Genomic DNA, 21032 nt, shown 5'->3' on the forward strand with positions numbered 1-21032 from the left:
TCAAGGCCTCAACATGGATTATGGCGACTGGAGCTTCGCTATAAAAGACATTAAATACGGACCTCATATTATCCAAAACTTAGTACCGGAAACTATAGACTCGGGGACTTTTTATAACAATGACGTGACAGATGCTATGAAGACTATTACCCGAAGTGAGACCAGCGTTCGCACAGTCGACCACACGACAACCAGTTCTTGGAAAAACAATCTTGAACTAAACATCCAAGTTACTTACAAGCCACCTGGAATGGAATTTAGTGCAGGATACACATTTGGATATGAGACAAGCACGTCTACAAAAAACTGAGAAAACGGATACAACTTCAAAGAGTTTTACAATTTCTTCTAGTAAAACTATAAAGGCCAATTCTGCTGCCAAATGGAGTTTTATCGTAGCAAAAACACGAACTTCATTAACGTACCCAGGTTTTCTACCGAGCTTCAGGGCTTTTTACGTGCGGGTGGAGGAATGCACGATATCTACACAAATTATCATAACAAGTATCATGGTAAAAATAGTGGTTCAAAGGTTAACTACAAGTTTGGCCGCTCCAGCGTCCCATTTTACACAGACCTAAAGCAACAGAGCGATACAAGTTCACAGCCGTGGTTGTGGAACGTCCTGAGAAACGCGTATCCAGAATTCCAACAGTTTGTCAACTATTTGTGCGATGAGAATCGATACGTCTTTCAACTGACTGGAAGGTTTGATGATAATGTTGGTACAAGTGGAGAATTTACCTGGGAAGCTGTACCATTAAGTAAACGATCAGCAGACCGTTACAAGCGTGTGCCTGACCGTATCTTCCAGAACTCAACACATGCTGCTAGGGCTTTGCCTAATGATGTCCATCCGATTAAACTTGATCCTCCTTAAGTGGATCTTCTCGCTTCATTAATTTCCGGAGGAAACGTCTTTGACAGGAAGTCATTATGGAATTCATTTTAAACGATAGTCTATGAAAAAATAAAAGTTTAACAAAATAAAGCACATGCGTTTATTTGTGTTACAAAATAGTAATTAAACAAGCGTCGCGAATGGAGGCAGGGGGTATGTACCTCATCGGGCGACAAAAAGACAAAATATGGCAAAATATATAGAGCAAAACAATAATCGTTTTTTTAAATGAACGATTATTTAGAGTTAAATAGTCTTCAAAGAGCCAAGCTGCTAAATTTCGACATTAGTGAGGGGGAGGGTGTTGACACCATGACGTAAACCTTGTAACGATAGAGAAAAAAATACAAAATCCATGTATATTAATAACCTACTGTTGTTTGTAATAACGGATATGTCTATCGACTACTAGGATGCGATTGACACTACATTTAACAGTTTTCACTTGAATAAATAAAAGTTAGATTATTTCTTTTGTTGGATTAATATAAGTTGACGCTCCTAGACAAAACAAAAAAAAAGGTTGTGATGGGAGGTGACATCAAATACTCAGACCACCGAGGTGGATTGGGGTGAAACCACATTGCACGTTTACAAATCTATACATCAATAGTCGGAAAAGCGAGCAACAAATTATTAGAAATGGTTGACTTGAAACATAGACACATTTTGCCGCTTTTTGTCAGCAATGAGAAGAGTTTCAAATAATAAGAAGACGACGTTCAGCCCAAAAAACGCGTAGCTTCATAAATATTTAAATATATAAAACATATATGTTTAAATACAGATACAAAAGCGTATACAAATTATTACAGATCTATGTGGCATTTATATATTTGACTATATATAATATATATATATATATATATATATATATATATATATATATATATATAATTCATTAGGGGTTACACCAATAGATGCGGCAACGTGTGAAAATATTTCACGTGCGTTCTTTAAGCCCTTGTCTATCCATTGTTTTTCAAATTAACACATACAACAAGTGTTTCCTTCAGGCAACTTTCCATTCAGCCCTATCCGCGGAAGTTTTAGATCCCTTGAAATTTCAAGTTTGTAATTAAGACTTTATTTGCACGTTTGATATGCCTCTTTATTGCTACTTGTTTTGATGGGTTTTTTTATAACGGATATATAAATTTATTTCCATCTTCTTCATTCGTAATTGTAAAGTTTTAAGAGATTTCCTCCATCACAATGACGTATATAAAGGGGTTCAAATTTGGGATTTCTTGGTTGAGCAGTGATGAGCTTTATCTCATCTAACATATAAAGATAAAAAAGACTCTGTGTCTCTGTATATGTGTGGGAGACATGCATATAGTAAAAAAAAACTCATAAATTAAAAACTTTCACAGGTAAACAGAATGACACCACATTAAACTAAGAAGAAAAAACCGTATCAAAACAAAACCAAGGACTAAAACATGGAAACGAAAAATACTCAAAAAGAATAACGTCATTGTAGATAAAAATATAATGGATAGTGTAGTAAACTAATGATCCGCTGCTCATTTAGTTTCTTAGTCTATTTGAAGCGACTAAGAGAGTAATATATATATATATATATATATATATATATATATATATATATATATATATATATATATATATATATATAAATATATATTAATAATTATAGTTTCGCTGTCTGTGTATCTATATGTGTATGTATCTATCTGACAAGAACGCTCTAGAGAAAACACAAGCAAATTAAAAACATGCATAGTAATTCTAAAAACGAAATATGACGTCGTCACATTTAGCACAGAGTAGAAAATAATCTCAAGCCGGAGAGTGCACACAGTAATATGACGTCATTGATTCTCGAGTAGACATTGAATAAAAAGGCAATTTTGTCTAATCTAAATGGTTTGCGGGAAGAGTTTCTTGCATACAATTCTTCGGGTAAGGGCGAAGCCCCATCCCCGCGTAAGAACGTCTGAGTCCCCCCTCCCCAACTCAAAAGAAATTTCTTCATCGATACTCTGTAATAAAATTACCGCCTAATTAATGTGTCTAATCTAAAAAGTGGTTTCCTTGCAATTTCTTTAATGCAATTCTTCGGGTAGTGGCTAAGCGCAACACCAGTGTTTCTTTCAGACTTTTTCCTCCCCGGAGGGGGGAACTTTTTCTAATCTAAAAAGTGTTTAGCGTGCAGTTTTTTTTTCAAGCATCTCTTCCGGTAGGGGCGAGGCCCCGCCCATATTCTTCCTTTAGTTTGTATGATCTACAAATGCGACCAGTGTTTCTTTCAGACTTTTTCCTCCCCGGAGAGGGGTGGGGGTACTTGAAATTTTCGGGGGCGGGGTAGAATTTTCTGGGAGGGGGCGGGCACTGGAAAAAGTATATAATTATATTTAGTTGAATGGGACGGTAGACATTTTTTGGAGTGTGTGTAGGTGGGGAGGGGGGGGGGGCGAAGCCCCCTCCTCCCAAGTAGAGTTGCCTGAAAGAAACTTTTGTCATGAATGAGATTAGGTGCATGGTTTAGGGATTTGCCTAACTATATTTTGTATAAATTAAAGTACCGAGAAAATAGACAGCACTATCAACCTAGCGCCCGTTGTATCCTTCCTCAACGGGCCATTTTTCTCGTATATATATATATATATATATATATATATATATATATATATATATATATATATATATATATATATATATATATATATATATATATATATATATATATATCGATGGTCTCGGTCGCAAACCGTCTAACTCCGAAAATGTAAATTTTACAGGAGAGACAAAAAACTGATTATTTCCTTCTCGATCGCTCTAATACTAATTTTTTTTAAAGATATCTCCGAAGAAACTCTCTACCGACTATACTGTAGCGTTTTAAAATGGGTTTTGTTGATATTTAAAAAGATAGACGGTTTTCTCGGTCTAAAATTCTCGGTGCAAACCGTCTATCTGTGCGCGCGCAGACTTAGCTGTTTTGAGCCGAGAATTTCGGTCTCAGCCGCGTTCGTTCGTTTTGTCCAATGAACGTAATTTAGTTATGTTTATGTTTTTAATATATAATTAACACTTCATAATATTTAGATTATAGTTTTGGGCTCATATTTTAATTATTTGAGTTTATTCTACATTATGGGGTCAGTTTAATTTTTAGTAGAGATGTTTTAGTATGGCTTTATCGCTTTCTACTGTATTCATTATGTCTGTATTTAGCACTAGACTTGTAAACTGTTGAAGGTTATGCTTTATTTATTACATCTTTCTATTCTCACAGTTTATTTTACTAAATCTGGTGGGTGCTGGGTTTGTAGAATGATAATAGTAAAAACAGAAACCGGATTGTCAGATATATTATGAATGAGACATAACACGCTAATCACATTAATACTGCCTTAATGTTTACTTATTTTACAAAAATGTAACACAAAAAAATGTGTTTATTTTTAAAATTTATTCTTTGAATAAACGTCACATAAAGAAAAATTAAAATGGCATCATATTTTTTTTAATCAGTGAAATCATCCTAAGAAGGTGTGTTTATGACTTGCTTTTAGAAGGTGTGTTTATGACTTGCTTTTAGGTGCTCAAATATGACAGCTTTTATCTTTTTTTTCTGCTCTTGTACAACTTGACAGGGGCTACAGATGAGATCATAATCTTACGACCCTAGCTTAGTAATTGCCAGCTATCTGCTAATTCACTTTGAAGTAGACAGTAGCATCAGGCTTGTACTGCAGTGCACGAATATCTGTCGCTTTGAATTCTTGATAGGTCTGACTGGTCTTTTGAGATCGGCTGGTGTCTTGTATGGTAAGGCTGGTCTTTTTGAGAGAGGTTGGTGTCTAATGTCTGTTATGTGAGGCTGGTCTATTGTATGTTACGACTGATCTGTTGAGAAAGGCTGGTGTCTTGTATGGTAAGACTGGTGTGTTGAGAGAGGTTTGTCTATTGTAGGATAAGACTAATCTTTTGAGAGAGGCTGGTCTCTTGTATGGTAAGAATGGTCTGTTGAGAGAGGCTGGTATTTTGGAGGGTAAGGTTGGTCAGTTGAGAGAGATTGGTCTTTTGTATATTACGACGGGTCTGCTGAGAGAGACTGGTCTCTTGTGAGTTACTGGTGCCTTAATGTTACGACTGGTCTATTGACAAAGGCTGGTCTGTTGAGAGATGCTGGTGCCTTTACGATTTGTCAGTTGACAGATGCTGGTGTCTTGTATGGTAAGTCTGGTCTGTTGAGAGAGACTGATATGTTGAGAGAGGCTGGTATGTTGAGAGAGGCTTATCTGTTAAGAGAGGCTGGTCTGTTGAGAGAGGCTGGTCTGTCGAGAGAGGCTGATCTGTTAAGAGAGGCTGGTCTGTTGAGAGAGGCTGGTCTATTGAGAGAGGCTGATATGCTGTGAGGCTGGTCTATTGAGAGAGGCTGGTGTGTTGAGATAGGCTTGTCTGTTGAAAAATTAATCATAAAAGCATTTACTAAAGACAACTAACCATGTCGTTGAACATGTACGCCAAACATTTTGTAACCTACCATATAAACATTTTTTAACACGTATCTAAACCCTTAATCTGAAGCTAGTAGTGAATTAACAATTATTAAATTTATTGCACATTCTTGTGGAATTATAATTCGAATTATATTTTTTTGATTGATATTTAGATTCTAGAATGAAGATCTAGTTTCAAAGCATTATGTTAGCCTAAAAAATTGTAAACAAATCAGTTTGGTTATTGACAATCTGGAAATAGGCTATATTAAACAAATACTATGTGTTTATTATTATTTAAAATGATAAAATGTAATAGAATAGCTGAACATAATTAATCCAATATCCTTACCTATAAATACTGTGACTGCTGTGCTGTAAAATTGTGTGATTACGGCGTGCGACTGCGTTCCCGATCAAAAGTGTACTGATAAATATAGCGATATTCGTTTTGCGCCGAGATTTTTAAATAAACATTACCCTTGGCTTAACTTAAGCCAAAGAGATACCAATAATAAAAATGACACATGCATCACCTAACCCAACAGCCAGGGGTGAACTATAACAGTGGGTCAAGTCTTAGAAAATCTTATCTCTGGCTTAACTTAAGCCAAGAGGATAGGTCTACAACTAAAGAAAATTATAAATACACCATCTAACCAAACTAAGAATGAACAATAACTGTGGGTCATGTATAAAATAACGAAACCAATCCTTGGATCAACTAAAATCTAAGGAACAATTAACAATAAACAATGCTGTGAATAATAATAATGTTGTTTGTTGTTTGTTGTTTGTTGTTTGTTGTTTGTTGTTTGTTGTTTGTTGTTTGTTGTTTGTTGTTTGTTGTTTGTTGTTTGTTGTTTGTTGTTTGTTGTTTGTTGTTTGTTGTTTGTTGTTTGTTGTTTGTTGTTTGTTGTTTGTTGTTTGTTGTTTGTTGTTTGTTGTTTGTTGTTTGTTGTTTGTTGTTTGTTGTTTGTTGTTTGTTGTTTGTTGTTTGTTGTTTGTTGTTTGTTGTTTGTTGTTTGTTGTTTGTTGTTTGTTGTTTGTTGTTTGTTGTTTGTTGTTTGTTGTTTGTTGTTTGTTGTTTGTTGTTTGTTGTTTGTTGTTTGTTGTTTGTTGTTTGTTGTTTGTTGTTTGTTGTTTGTTGTTTGTTGTTTGTTGTTTGTTGTTTGTTGTTTGTTGTTTGTTGTTTGTTGTTTGTTGTTTGTTGTTTGTTGTTTGTTGTTTGTTGTTTGTTGTTTGTTGTTTGTTGTTTGTTGTTTGTTGTTTGTTGTTTGTTGTTTGTTGTTTGTTGTTTGTTGTTTGTTGTTTGTTGTTTGTTGTTTGTTGTTTGTTGTTTGTTGTTTGTTGTTTGTTGTTTGTTGTTTGTTGTTTGTTTGTTGTTTGTTGTTTGTCGTTTGTCGTTTGTCGTTTGTTGTTTGTTGTTTGTTGTTTATTGTTTATTGTTTGTTGTTTGTTGTTTGTTGTTTGTTGTTTGTTGTTTACGTTTACGTTTACGTTTACGTTTACGTTTACGTTTACGTTTACGTTTACGTTTACGTTTACGTTTACGTTTACGTTTACGTTTACGTTTACGTTTACGTTTACGTTTACGTTTACGTTTACGTTTACGTTTACGTTTACGTTTACGTTTACGTTTACGTTTACGTTTACGTTTACGTTTACGTTTACGTTTACGTTTACGTTTACGTTTACGTTTATGTTTATGTTTACGTTTACGTTTACGTTTACGTTTACGTTTACGTTTACGTTTACGTTTACGAATATTCTCATATAACACGACAGTGCATGGAAACTCAAGATTTAGTCATTATTTTTTATTCTTTTTAATTACTTCAACTTTTAAAAATATAATAGAATCTTGAAGAAAAAATGTGATTTCGCACTAAGTGATCAGCAAATAGTGTGTAATATAAATACTTTATAAATTCATATTCTTTTTTTACAAACAGCAAAATAGCGTTAATTACTTCTTCCGGTAAACGGAAATTACTCAAAATTTGAAAGAAGGCAGACATATTAGATTTGTTACTAACAAGAAAAAAATTCTTTTATCTATACGAAACAGTACTTAAGTTATAGGCTTTTGAAAAATTGAAAGTAGTATAATTTTCACTTCCGCTCACCTAAATTCACTGAAAATTTAATAAAGAATTACAAATGTGATTGTGACGGAGTGGTCTAGCGGTAGAGAGCTAGACTGCTAACACGTAAGTCTCGAGTACGAATCCAGGTTCAAGTCAGCAGACCGTCTCTGAGTCCACCCAACTCTGATGGGTACCTAACAAGTGTACAGAAATAAGTGAACTCTACTTCACTTGCCCTTTAGACCGTCAGGTTTGATTAGGAAACTACTACTACAAATTTGATATAATACTTATATATGTAATGTCATCAACCTAGCTGTAAAAGTACACGAGTTATCTTGTTCAGATAGAAACACATATAAAAATACACACACATACACACAAACACACACAGATATATTAACAAAATTGCAAAACTGTGTTTTTCCGAATCAGTGAGGTGTTAAACGTCGAGAGTTCTGAAAATATCGATTACGATGTTTTGCACGACTACAATACTTCTTTATTTTTATAATTTTTAACATTTTTGAAACTTACAAGTAGGCCCTATGCACATAACAGCAAAAAGGCGTTGGAAAACTGTTTTGGAAGTCATGTAAACCAGAAATAAAACATTGTTTTTGCCGGTAAAGTACACACAAAAACAAATACGTCTTCTTGACTCGATGCTTAATACTAACTTTATATCACATTGTAAACTTATTGGTAATAAAATTAAACGGGAGTGATCTCGAATATTCTTATACAAAAAAAAACAGGGGATGGCAACTCGGGATATAGACATGATTTTTAATCCATTTTTAATTACTTAAACTTTTTGAAATATAATAGAGTCTCGCAGAAAAAAAAGAATTGCACACCAAAAGAACGCAAAACAAAATGTGTATAATAGTGCGGAATATTATTAGTACTTTATATATTCACATGCGTTGTTTTTTTTTGAGAAATTGAAAATAACAAAAATTACTACTTTTCGTCAACGGAAATTAATCAAAATTTGATAGATAGCTGAGAATTAGATATTCTACTTACATGTAAAATTTCATTTATCTATCTGAAATAGTACTCAAGTTATAGTCTTTTGAAAAATTAAAAGTAGAAAACCTTCCAATTCCGGTTATCGGGAATCACTCAAAGTTGATACAGATCTACGATTTTGATATACTACTTATCTATATATATATATAATACTTAGGCCTATATATATATATATATATATATATATATATATATATATATATATATATATATATATATATATATATATATATATGAAATTTCATCAACCTAGCTGTAAAGATACTCAAGTTATCGTGTTTACAGCACACACACATATACATACACACAGACATTCCGACAAGATTGCAAAACTATGTTTTTTCGACTAAAGCAGATAAAACGTCGAGATTGGCAAAATATTCGATTTTTTTTTTTGCACTATTACAAAACTTTCTCTAAACTTCATATATACGAGAAAGTAACTAGCGGTAAAACTCGTGGTTGTTTAACAAACATATCTTGAGTTCAAACTATTGGGAGAATGATGCTCGATAACTCCAAAATCAAATATTTACATCTTGTAGTTTATTCTTGGTTGAACAAAGGCTATGGAAGAAAATCCTAACTGAAAAGCAGGATGAAATTAGAGTTAACGCCCCAACTGGCGCAAAACCATTTAGTTGTGCTGAGGCAATCTCATATAATACTACATTTTAGAAGGAAGAAGAATGCTGTTCTTAAAATTAAACCTGGAGATTCGCGATTTGTTCCGTGCTAGTACGGCGAGACAAAACTGCGGGTACAACATTTTTATTTTATTAATTTCTCATTGATGTGTAAGCTATTGTTCTAGTTACACGAATCTCTCCATCTCTCTCTTTTTCTTTCTTTCTTTCTCTCTCTCTCTCTCTCTCTCTCTCTCTCTCTCTCTCTCTGTATATATATATTCAAATAATTCGTTGCAACTTTATCACAAGACTAGTGGATAAGTCAACGGTAAATATCATTATATATATATATATATATATATATATATATATATATATATATATATATATATATATATATATATATATACATAGGATATATATATATATATATATATATATATATATATATATATATATATATATAGAGAGAGAGAGAGAGAGAGAGAGCAATGTATGTGTGTGTGACTGTCTGTCTGTCTGTCTGTTTGTCTTTTATGCATTACTACATTTCTCATCACATCGCCGTGAAACTTTGGAAAGTTGTTGAGAATATTCCTGGAGAGGTTTCTGTAAAAAAAAAATTCGAATGTTTTTTTTTTCTCTATATATGATATATAAAAATAAAAGTCAATTTTGTTTTGACAGCGTTTCTCCGATCGCCATCAAACTTAGGTGAGTAATTAGAACACTCTGAGGAAGGGTTCTGTAAAAAAAATGCTTTTTAATTTCGGAAGGGCTGCGCCACTGGAGGTTGCGATTTTTCACTATATATAGAATATAAAAATAAAAGTTGATGTTGGTTTGACACCATTAATCCGATAGCCATGTGACTTTAGTGGAGTTGATTAGGATACTCTGGGGAAGAGTTCTGTAAAACAAATCGTTTTTAATTTCGCAAGGACGGCGCCACAGGAGGGTGCGATTTTTCTCTATATATGGTATATAAAAATAAACTTCGATAGCGGTTGGCGATAGGGTTCTGCAAAAATTTCTTTTTTAATTTCGCAAGGGCGGCGCCGCGGTAGGGATGAGATTTTTTCTCTAAATGTTGTATATGAAAATAATAAAAGTGCAAATGCCGTGACACTGTTCACACGATTGCCATCAAGCTTTGGGAAATTACTAAGAATTTTTCTGGGGAGGGTTCTGCGAAAAATAATTTCGCAGGTCGCGATTTCTTTTTTCTCTTTATATGGTACATAAAAATAAAAGTCGATTGCGGTTTTACACCGTTCATCCGATCGCTATCAAAATTTAGGAAATGATTAGAACATTCCAGGGAAGGTTTCTTCAAAAAAATCTTTTTTTAAGTTTCACAAGGGCGGTGCCACAGGATGGTGGGATTTTTTTCTATATACTGTATATAAAAAAAATACTATTGCGGTTCGACACAGTTTATCCGGGTGCCATAAACCTTTAGGGAGTTAATGAATACGCTCAAGAATATTTCTGGGGTGGGAGGGAGTGGGTGGGGAGGGGGAGGGAGGATTTTGCATAGGCGGCCCCCCGGAAGGATGCGATTTGGCGCCCTGGTCTTTACCGTGACGATATGGCGACTACGTTTGGTCTAAACAGTGTGATAGATAATGGATAAGATGGGGCGTTACAGTTGCTCACTAAATTGAATCAGGCGTATTCGCCGACGCCCTGGTAGGGTGCGATTTGGCTGCGATTAAAAATTTCAGTTTCGGCCACCAAAGGCTCACATGGCCCGCTGTGGACCCTGTAATACGTTTTACTTTAATAATCAGAATAATTAACCAAGTTTAGACTATTAACTGGTATGTTTCTGTAAAAAAATCCAAACAGTTTCGTTATTTTGCGAATGATGCAATTAGTATCTATTTTAGACGATCGAATCAGAAATTGAGACCAAGCATATAATATAAGACCATTAGTAACGCTAACATATTGCATAAGTCACACTGATATTTAAAAAAACGTGAAATAATTTTTTACTTGTTAAAGAAAAAATCCTGTTAATTCGTGTCACTTAAGCGAATGACGCAATCTGCATCATTGTTAACAGGATGCTAATAGGTACTCTGGGTTATCCTATGAGCACGATGGCGCTTACGTTAGTTTTAAGTAGCCAGGAGCCGTACGTGGCACCTTTGCTGTAGTGAAACTGGGGGCTCCCGAGAGCGCCCATCTAAGTCATTGACACTTAATTATTCACCGAAGTGTATACTACCTCATTATTTCACTGAGTGATAAGTGGTGTAGGTGAACGAGTGCCCCGATAATTAAGATCCAAGCGCAGGAATGTTTACATTTAAATAACTCAGTTTTAGAAAACAAAGTCACGCGTCCTAGAACATACGATAGGTAACACATTGATGAAACCCGTCTTATATATTCCGTCAGACTTACTTCTACCCCAGGGCAACGCGCGGGTACGGGTACGCTAGTATATTTATATAAAGCAAAGTGGTCAGGTACGCTAGTATATTTATATAAAGCAAAGTGGTCGGGTGCTATGACCATGACCATGACCATGACCATGACCATGACCATGACCATGACCATGACCATGACCATGACCATGACCATGACCATGACCATGACCATGACCATGACCATGACCATGACCATGACCATGACCATGACCATGACCATGACCATGACCATGACCATGACCATGACCATGACCATGACCATGACCATGACCATGACCATGACCATGACCATGACCATGACCATGACCATGACCATGACCATGACCATGACCATGACCATGACCATGACCATGACCATGACCATGACCATGACCATGACCATGACCATGACCATGACCATGACCATGACCATGACCATGACCATGACCATGACCATGACCATGACCATGACCATGACCATGACCATGACCATGACCATGACCATGACCATGACCATGACCATGACCATGACCATGACCATGACCATGACCATGACCATGACCATGACCATGACCATGACCATGACCATGACCATGACCATGACCATGACCATGACCATGACCATGACCATGACCATGACCATGACCATGACCATGACCATGACCATGACCATGACCATGACCATGACCATGACCATGACCATGACCATGACCATGACCATGACCATGACCATGACCATGACCATGACCATGTCCATGACCATGTCCATGACCATGACCATGACCATGACTTTTGCAGGCAACGAACAGGGAAATAGCTCCGTAGTTTTTATTATCAAAAATGATATATCAACCAACCCTGTTCGAAAGCTGTACTATATTTATAGTAAAAATTAATGTATTATAATAAAACAATTGGATCAATCCTGCCAGAGCTTTTTCCATACTCTGTGCCTTTATTTCGTTTGAAAATTCAGATATTGAAACAAAAAAGCCGTATGACATATTTGCAATTTGAAAATGTATTCCGAAATGCCATCCACCCTCAGGATTTGCTGGTTTTCTGTCTTTATGAAAATACTGTTTTTTAACGTGAACAAAATTATCAGTTTTTCAGATTTGACGAAAAAAGATGTCTTTTTCTCTTGTCGTTCTTCTTATGGCTTTAGTAGACACTGGAGGTGCTGGTTGTAGCAGAACAAACTGGGCGGAAAGTTGGAAAAAAGAGGGAACTTCAATGTGTAATAACAAAAATGATTTTATCTCTGGCTTTTATCGAGTTGATTCCAGAACTGCTGACGTGGACAGTATTGAATTAATAGAAGGAGTTGAATGTTGTTCGAGAAATTCACCATGGAAGAAATCTAAAACACAAATAATGATTGCTAATTGGTGGAACTCGTTTAATAAAGAAAACTCCTGGTCAAGCTGTCCACCTGGTTCTTTTCTTAACGGTATTTACAGAACGAAAGACGCTGACCGTGGCTCTTTGAATAACATAAAAGAGGGACGTTGTTCTAAACCATCTGACCACCCAGCATACTATAGTGACTGCTATGACCACAATATTGGGATATGTATTATTTACAAAGGTTTGTGTAAATGTAATGATGGTTACTATGTCACAGGTTTATGGAAGGGAAACTGTAATCGAATTCATTGTATGAGTGTTTTGCGATGTTGCAAGCCAGCCTCAGCACCAGAAGTACTGGACGATCTCCATAAGGTGAAGACACGCATCATGGGTAATACAATGTCCGACATAGCTAATTTGGCGCATTATCTCGGTTATGGTTGGTGTGGAGGTTGTAGAAGCAAGTATGTTGGCCAGGATTTTATTAGGAACGGCGACACATGGCTCTCTAGTACAAAACAACCTTGTGATGGGTATAAGCATGATCAACGTCTCAACCTAGCCTATGGAGATTGGAGTTTTGGTATAAAAGACATCAAATATGGAACGCCTTTAATTGAAGATTTGACGCCTGAAACGATAGACTCAGGAGTGTTTATTAACAGAGAACCGACAAATTCATCAAAGACTATCACACGAACTGAAATCATTGAGAGTAGTGTCACCCATACGACAACCAGCGCTTGGAAAAATAGCCAGGAACTGAATTTGGGAATCTCTTTCTCACCACCCGGATTTTCTTTCTCTGGTGGGTTCAAGTTTGGATATGAAACAAGTACATCGCAAACAGATGAAAACAAAAAGGAGCAGACAAACTCCTTTACAGTCACTAGTGTAAAAACCTTATTACCGAACTCAGGAGCTAAATGGCGTCTTGTCGTGGCCAAAACTAAAACTTCAGTTAACTATACTGCGACAATTATAGTTAAGTTTTCCACTGAGCTTCAAGGCTTTCTACGTTGGGATGGGGGGATTAGTAATGTTAAAACCAACTACCATTATAAGCATCGCGGTAGTGAAGATAGTCCTACTTTTAACTACAGATTTGGAGACTCTAAGGTCCCATTCTACACAGCACTGAAGAGAGAGAGCTCAACCATGTCACATCCTTGGTTGTGGGCCGATTTGAATAATGCATATCTAAACTTCGCTGATTTAACCACACATCTAACCGAAGAAAGCAATTACGTCTTTCAACTAACCGGAAAGTTTGAAGACGTCTCGGGAAAAAACGTTGACTTTCATTGGGATACCGTACCGATAAGAAAGCGATCAGCGGATTCTCGTGATAATGCACAGGACAACATTTTTCAGGACTCCACAAAATTTCCAAAGACTTCGTCTAACGATGTTGGTCCTACGAATCTAACGGATCATAATTTACATAACTCCAAGCAAGTGCCCAAGACTGCGGCTAACGATGTTCCTGGAGTGAATTATGATCCTTCGTAATTCAAACATCGAGATGCCTTTCCAAATATGTGAGCTCGTAAAGTAGATTCAAAATAAAAAAAAATTACACATGCAGGTTCTTAATGTTTTATGTGCTTGTTTTCATGTATATTTTTCTGTACATCTTTATATTGTGTACATTAATATTCTAGTTTTTCTGTCAAATCCACTAGTCCGGAAGTTTTTTAATATCCCTCGTTTGCTCAAAACTTGTGGATTCCTTGAAATTCCTCATTTAATAAATACTTGGGTAAGTTAAGTTCCATTTTCGAACCTGACGATCTACGGAGCAAGTGAAGTAGAGTTGATCTGTTTCTCTGAACTCGGCATATGAAGAGATAGTGTTTTCAGCACTATGCCCAGTAGTATTTACTTTGCTTAACGTGATTTAGGTACCCAATGCAGCTGTGTAGACGTATGGACGTTCTTCTGAGTTATACCCGGATTTGAACTCGAGACTCCCGTGTTAGCAGTCTAGCGCTCTACCGCTAGGCCACGTAGTCTTATTTATCTTGCAAATACGTGTAGAATTCTGGCGTTGGTTTATTATCTTAATTTCATCTGCAAAGTCCAATCCTTAAGACTTCTTAAAGAGTGATCAATGAATCTACTTTTTCCATTTATAAATGCACATAGACACAAAAAATAAAAGTTGTGCGATTTGCTTTAGCTTTACTTTCTCACAGATTCCGAGACACAAACGATAAAGTTACTGGGGAAATAAACCGTGAGTGATTTTCCCGAAACTTACTCAAACATTCTAATACACTACAGGGGTGGGGGGGGGGGGGGGGGGGAACAACTCGAAACATGGTCATATGATTTTTAATCCATTTTGATCACATAAACTTTTAAAAATAGAATAGAATCTTGTAGAAAAAAATGCCCACCTAGTAAACGTCAAACAAATATGTGTATATTGGTGCTGAATATTATTAGCACTTTATAAATTCACATGCGTTTTTGAGAACTCGGAAATAGAGTTAATTACTACTTCCGGTCAACGGAAATAACTCAAAATTTGACAGAAAGCAGATTGTTAGATATTTTACTTACATGTGAAATTTTATCAATCTATCTGAAACAGTACTCATAGCTATAGGCTTTTGAAAAATTGAAAATAGAAAAAGTTCCACTTCCGGTAAACGGAAATCGCTGAAAAGTTGATACAGAACTACACGGTTCATATAATTCTTAAATATGAAATTTCATCAACCTATATGTAAAGGTACTCAATGTATCGCGTTCACACACACACACACAAACTCACAGACATAAAGACAAGAATGCAAAACTATGTAAAACGTCGATATTTTAATGTGCCCGTTATAACACTCATCATTGGTTTTACCTAGACATTTTTTTTCCCGGCGCCCATAAGGAATATCTATTTGGTCCAGTACACACCTTGGTGTCGATGAAAGAAGGGAGGGGATTGCAGGGGGGGGGGGGGCAGTGTTGGTTGGGGTGTGTTCATGGTGCTGTGCAAAGTAGCCCGGTCTGATTTGGGATCTAGAGTGGGTTTTTGTGGGGTTTGGACTATTCCGTGGGTATGTTGTAGGCCTTTATGTGGTGTAGAGTGTAAGGTTTTATGTACGTTGTAAGTTGTATTGTTTTTTTGCGATGAGGGATGTGGTTCAAGTGTTTTGGTTGATTTTCAAAGTGTGGTGATGATATATGGATAGCATGTTTTTTTTTTTTTTTACTTTAAGGTGTGGTTCATAGTGTTGTGCGGGGAAATGTACTTGTGCTTGAATTGTGTTTTGCATGCGTATAGCAAGATGTAGGGTGTAGGAAGATGTTTTTAGTGGGAATCGTTGTTTTAGTGTTATAGCGATGCTATGTTTTGCTATGCCATGTGCGGAGTGTTGGGGTTTGGGACGGGTGGTGTGGGCGTTAAATTATGTATATTGTTCATAGTGTTTAGTTCTTTTGTGTAATAATTTTAGATAACGTTATGCTTACTATATGCAAATGATTTTTCGTACCATAATTACTCTATGGCCTTGTCAAAATAATAGCATTCTATTAAACAAAAATTAAATTAAACGAACTTTCTGTATTGAAACAGTTTAAGTAGCTAAAGCAGTACATTCTGTAACACTAAATCCTGATAAACTGATCCTAGTTGTTTTCTAGTTTCTCCCTATTGCCTTAAACTGACTAGTCGCAAAATTTAATTCCAAACAAGCTGATGTCTAAGATATTTTTCGATAATCACTTTGCGTGTATACCCTAAACATTTTTAAAATTAAGCTTATTTTAATCCGAAACCTGGTTAAAAACACGTCAACAATGAATACTTAGCGTTGCCATGTAAATTTATTTTTTTAAAGGCAAAGCTTAACTTTAATACAACGTATTATATTATTTGAGAAAAAAGCAAACAAATGTATCTAATCCTAGGTTTACCAATCGGTTGCATGAATAGAACAACAGCTTAACACAATTTTAGAAATAGAATTATAGAGGTTTTCTGTTCAAAATCCGACTTGTATCAAAGGCTTTATGGATGAATACAGTTTGAACTAAGTTATGTTACAAGCTTTGTATAGATATATTTATTGTATGGCATTAGATTATCCAAACATGCATGTGCTCTAGCCCCTTAATGCCTGAATTATGTTCGAACCGTGTACACAGTTATTTGTGTTGATTTTTCTTATCATACTGACACTGAATTTGAAGTATATTTTGGTTTTAAATGTGTACTTATTTTTTTATGTTAATTACGTTATGTCGCCAACTTGCGAAATCCGGCGCTAATGGACCAATCAGTAATTTTTTTTTAAATTTCCGGGTCTTTTACATTTTTTACTGACATGTGTTTCTCTAAATATCCATGCACAAACAATAAAATATCACAAACTAAACACATCAACACGAAATCAAATGTAGACTCACTTGTGAAATTCATGAAAACTATAGGTTAGTAGTTCAGGCATAGAGTTGCATAGCTCTGCTGCACCTGCTCATTGGTTAACTCTTATGAATGGCTATTGTGAAGCATGGCTATCGTGGTTCTAGTACAGTACAGTAACACGCTACATATGAAAGGACTTCCTTAATTGTGTATGGCCTAAGTTTCCCCCTTTCGTGAACTCTTAATCAAGGTCAACTAGTAAAGACGCATATTTCTCATTCGACCTATATTTGCTATACACACAAAGCACGTGAACAAATACTGTCAAATAATGACAGTGTTCAGCCGTTGTATAGTCTTCCATGCTCAATGTAGCTGCTGTGGGTACTTGGTGTCACTGGTGTAGGTACGCACTACTATAGTTGATTATACCCAATATTTCTGATTTTGGTACTACATGCTACTGTTGTTGTACTCAAATAATACTGCTACCTATTACTAATGTAAGTGTTGTAGCTACATATTGCTACTGTTATGTGTACTCAGTGCTAAAACAGTGGGTACTGAGTGTTAAAGCCAGTTCTACTGAGCGCTGAAGCTGTGGGTAATTACTGTTGAAGCTGTGCAGTCGGTTCTTGTTGTCACAGCTGTTGATACTAAACACTGGCTCTGTTGGTAATCGATAACATTGCTGCGGGTATTCAGTCTTAGCAGTGTGTACTCAGTATCAGTGTTGTGGGTACTTAGTGCTAAAACTCTGTGCTCAGTGTCACTGATGTTCTGCGTCACTTGTTATGATATGTATCTTTCACTAGTTTGTTGGGATTAATATTCTTGCCTGATAGGGTTCTGGTTACTTCATAGAGCCTCTTCATGTTTTCTTGTCCTGCTGCAGTTTCTGCCTCTGCTGTCATCTCCTGTATGAACTGTTTTTTTGTCTTTTTTTGCACTGTTAATGACCATGCGATTTACTTCCCAATAATGTGTTCTGAGGTTTATTTTCTCTTTTTCAAACTTATATTTGTTCATCTTCTGCTTTATCTCTTTTCTATCTTCAATTTTGGCCCATGTCTCTGTTGTGATCCATTCTTTTTGTTCTTTTTTTTCCTTCCCAATATGACAGTGCATGTTGACTTCCATAGCTCCTGTATTCCCAGCCATTTTAGATCTACTGTTTCTTCTGCCAGACTGGAGAGTAATTCATACCTATTTCTAACGCGCAGTTAATGGCTTCCTTTATTTTTTGGACTCTTAAGATATGTTGTATTGAATTTAAAATGCGGTTTATCAGCTCGATCCAAATTTTTGATTGGGCTAACTTTTTCCTGTCCATGTTAATTTAGACTTCGTGGTAGTGTCTGACAACGTTGTAGCACGAAGACTTTACTATCATGTTATGGATTTTTCCTAATATTAAGGCTTATGCTTGCGAACGTCCTGTGGAGAGAATATTCACAGATTTGGTTATTGTTAGTTGTTCCTTGGATTTAAGTTAATCCAGGAATTAGCTTGGTTACTTATAAGGTTTATTGAGACTGGATCCATGTTTTGGTTCTCTCCTGAGTTATAATACTGTTTTAATGCCATTGTAGTCGACCATCTGTTCTTGGGGTAATATTTATTGAATTTCTAGGGGAGAGTTTGGTTCAGTCAGGACAATTTCTATATGCAGTGAGATTTAATGTATGAATGACGGCTCATTGTCAATCCTTAGGTATATCTTTATTGAGACGCTATAGAAAGACTTGGTTCAGTCGGCTTATGCCATCTGTGGAGGCATTATTAACGGCATTGGTTATTGTAAGTTGTTCCTTGGATTTACGTTAATCCGAGGATTGGCTTGGTTATTTATACATGACCCACAGTTATGGTTCATTCTTAGTTGGGTTAGATGGTGTATTTGTTATTTTCATTAGTTGTATCCTTTCGGCTTAAGTTAAGCCAGGGATGAGGTTTATTTAGGCTTGAACCACCGTTATGTTCCACTCCTACCAGTTGGGTTAGTTGGTGCATCTGTCATTATATTTGTGGCATCTCTTTGGCTTATGTTAAGACATGTATAAGGTTTATTTAGACGATCCACTGTTTTGGTTCAGTCCTGAGTATCGTCTTTAATACTGTTTTAATTCCATTGTAGTCCACCATCCGTTCATGGGGTAATCTTTATTGAATCCCTAGGGGAGTGTTTGGTTCTTTTAGGTCAATAGCTATGTGCAGTGAGAATTATAGTATGAATTAGACTACCCATTATCCTTGGATAACTGGGTTTTGATAGGGGTCTTCCATACATGACATCATACGATAACTTGAGTACGGTTACAGATAGGTTGATGAAATTTTTTATATCAAATTTGTAGATCCGTGTCAACTTTATGAGCAATTTCCAATAAACTTTCAAGTTTTCAAAAGCTTATAACATGAGAAAAAAAAATTGCACACCAAGTGAATGGCAAAGATTATGTGTTTAATAGCGCGGAATAGTATTAGCAGTTTATAGATTTATTTTCGTTTTTGAGAAATCGAATAAAAATAGTATATTACTACTTCCGTTCAAAAGAAATATCTCAAAATTTGATGAAAGGCAGAGAATAAGATCTTTTAATTATATGTGAAATTACATTTATCTATCTGAAACAGTAATCACGTTATAAGCTTTGAAAAAATTGAAAGTATAATTATTGGAAATAGCTGACAAAGGGAAACAGAGCAGCAGATTTTATATAATATTTATTTTTTCCAATTAAAATAAGTCCCCAATTCTCCGTATATGACGAAGTACTGAGAAGTAAAACGGTGATAAAAGTTAAAATGACATATGATGTTTTTAAACAATTACCAAACTTTCTCTATTCTCTGTATACGAGAAACCGGGTCTATGATTACATTTAGAGTTTACGTTTACGTTTACGTTTACGTTTACGTTTACGTTTACGTTTACGTTTACGTTCACGTTCACGTTTACGTTCACGTTCACGTTCACGTTCACGTTCACGTTGACGTTGACGTTGACGTTGACGTTGACGTTGACGTTGACGTTGACGTTGACGTTGACGTTGACGTTGACGTTGACGTTGACGTTGACGTTGACGTTGACGTTGACGTTGACGTTGACGTTGACGTTGACGTTGACGTTGACGTTGACGTTGACGTTGACGATGACGTTGACGTTGACGTTGACGTTGACGTTGACGATGACGATGACGTTGACGTTGACGTTGACGTTTACGTTGACGTTGACGTTGACGTTGACGTTTAGACCATGTAATCATATTTTTCTTGTATTCTGGCGTTGGTTTAATATCTTTATTTTATCTGCAAAGTTCTATTGTTCATTCTTTTTAAAGAGTTTTCAATCAATTTATTTGTTCTATTTTTAAATAAACCTTGACAAAAAAATAAAAGTCGTGCCATTTGCTTTAGCTTTACTTTCTCACAGATGCCAAGACGCAAACGATGAAGTTACTGGGGGGAAAAATTACGGGTTTAGTTACAAAACAAATATTTAAGCACATTTTCTTCCATTGGACTGACGCCTACAAAGATGCAGCAAAATTGAACATTCTAGACATTTTTTTAAAATGTGCCCATTAAAACACACATTATGGCAATTCCACCGGACAAGAAGCAATTTCTTTTGCGTCCAGTCCACACCTTGGTGTCGGTGAAAGGGGAGGGGATTGCTGGGAGGGGGGGGGGGTGGTTGTTTAGGGTGTGGCTCATGGTGTAGTGTAGTGTAGCCTGGTCTTATTTGGGA

The 21032-nt window shown here is 35.9% G+C and overlaps 1 protein-coding gene across 2 annotated transcripts in view; it reads left to right on the top strand.

Moving 5' to 3' along the window:
• Window positions 1–14456, top strand: part of LOC131928284 (uncharacterized) — a 28148-nt gene extending 13692 nt beyond the window's left edge. Inside the window, exons 1-2 of one of the 2 annotated variants that reach the window (XM_059284643.1) lie at window positions 9432–9458; window positions 12659–14456. In XM_059284643.1, the coding sequence (XP_059140626.1) occupies window positions 12682–14415 (1734 nt within the window). In that variant the 5' untranslated portion in view covers window positions 9432–9458; window positions 12659–12681 and the 3' untranslated portion in view covers window positions 14416–14456. Of the gene's footprint in view, window positions 1–9431; window positions 9459–12658 lie in introns of those variants that run through there. The other variant, XM_059285328.1, reaches the window with a different exon arrangement.
• The last annotated feature ends 6576 nt before the right edge of the window (window positions 14457–21032 follow it).

Source organism: Physella acuta, unplaced genomic scaffold (genome assembly GCF_028476545.2).
Source record: "Physella acuta isolate Inbredline_101_S28 unplaced genomic scaffold, ASM2847654v3 ptg000004l, whole genome shotgun sequence".
NCBI classification, from domain to species: domain Eukaryota; kingdom Metazoa; phylum Mollusca; class Gastropoda; family Physidae; genus Physella; species Physella acuta.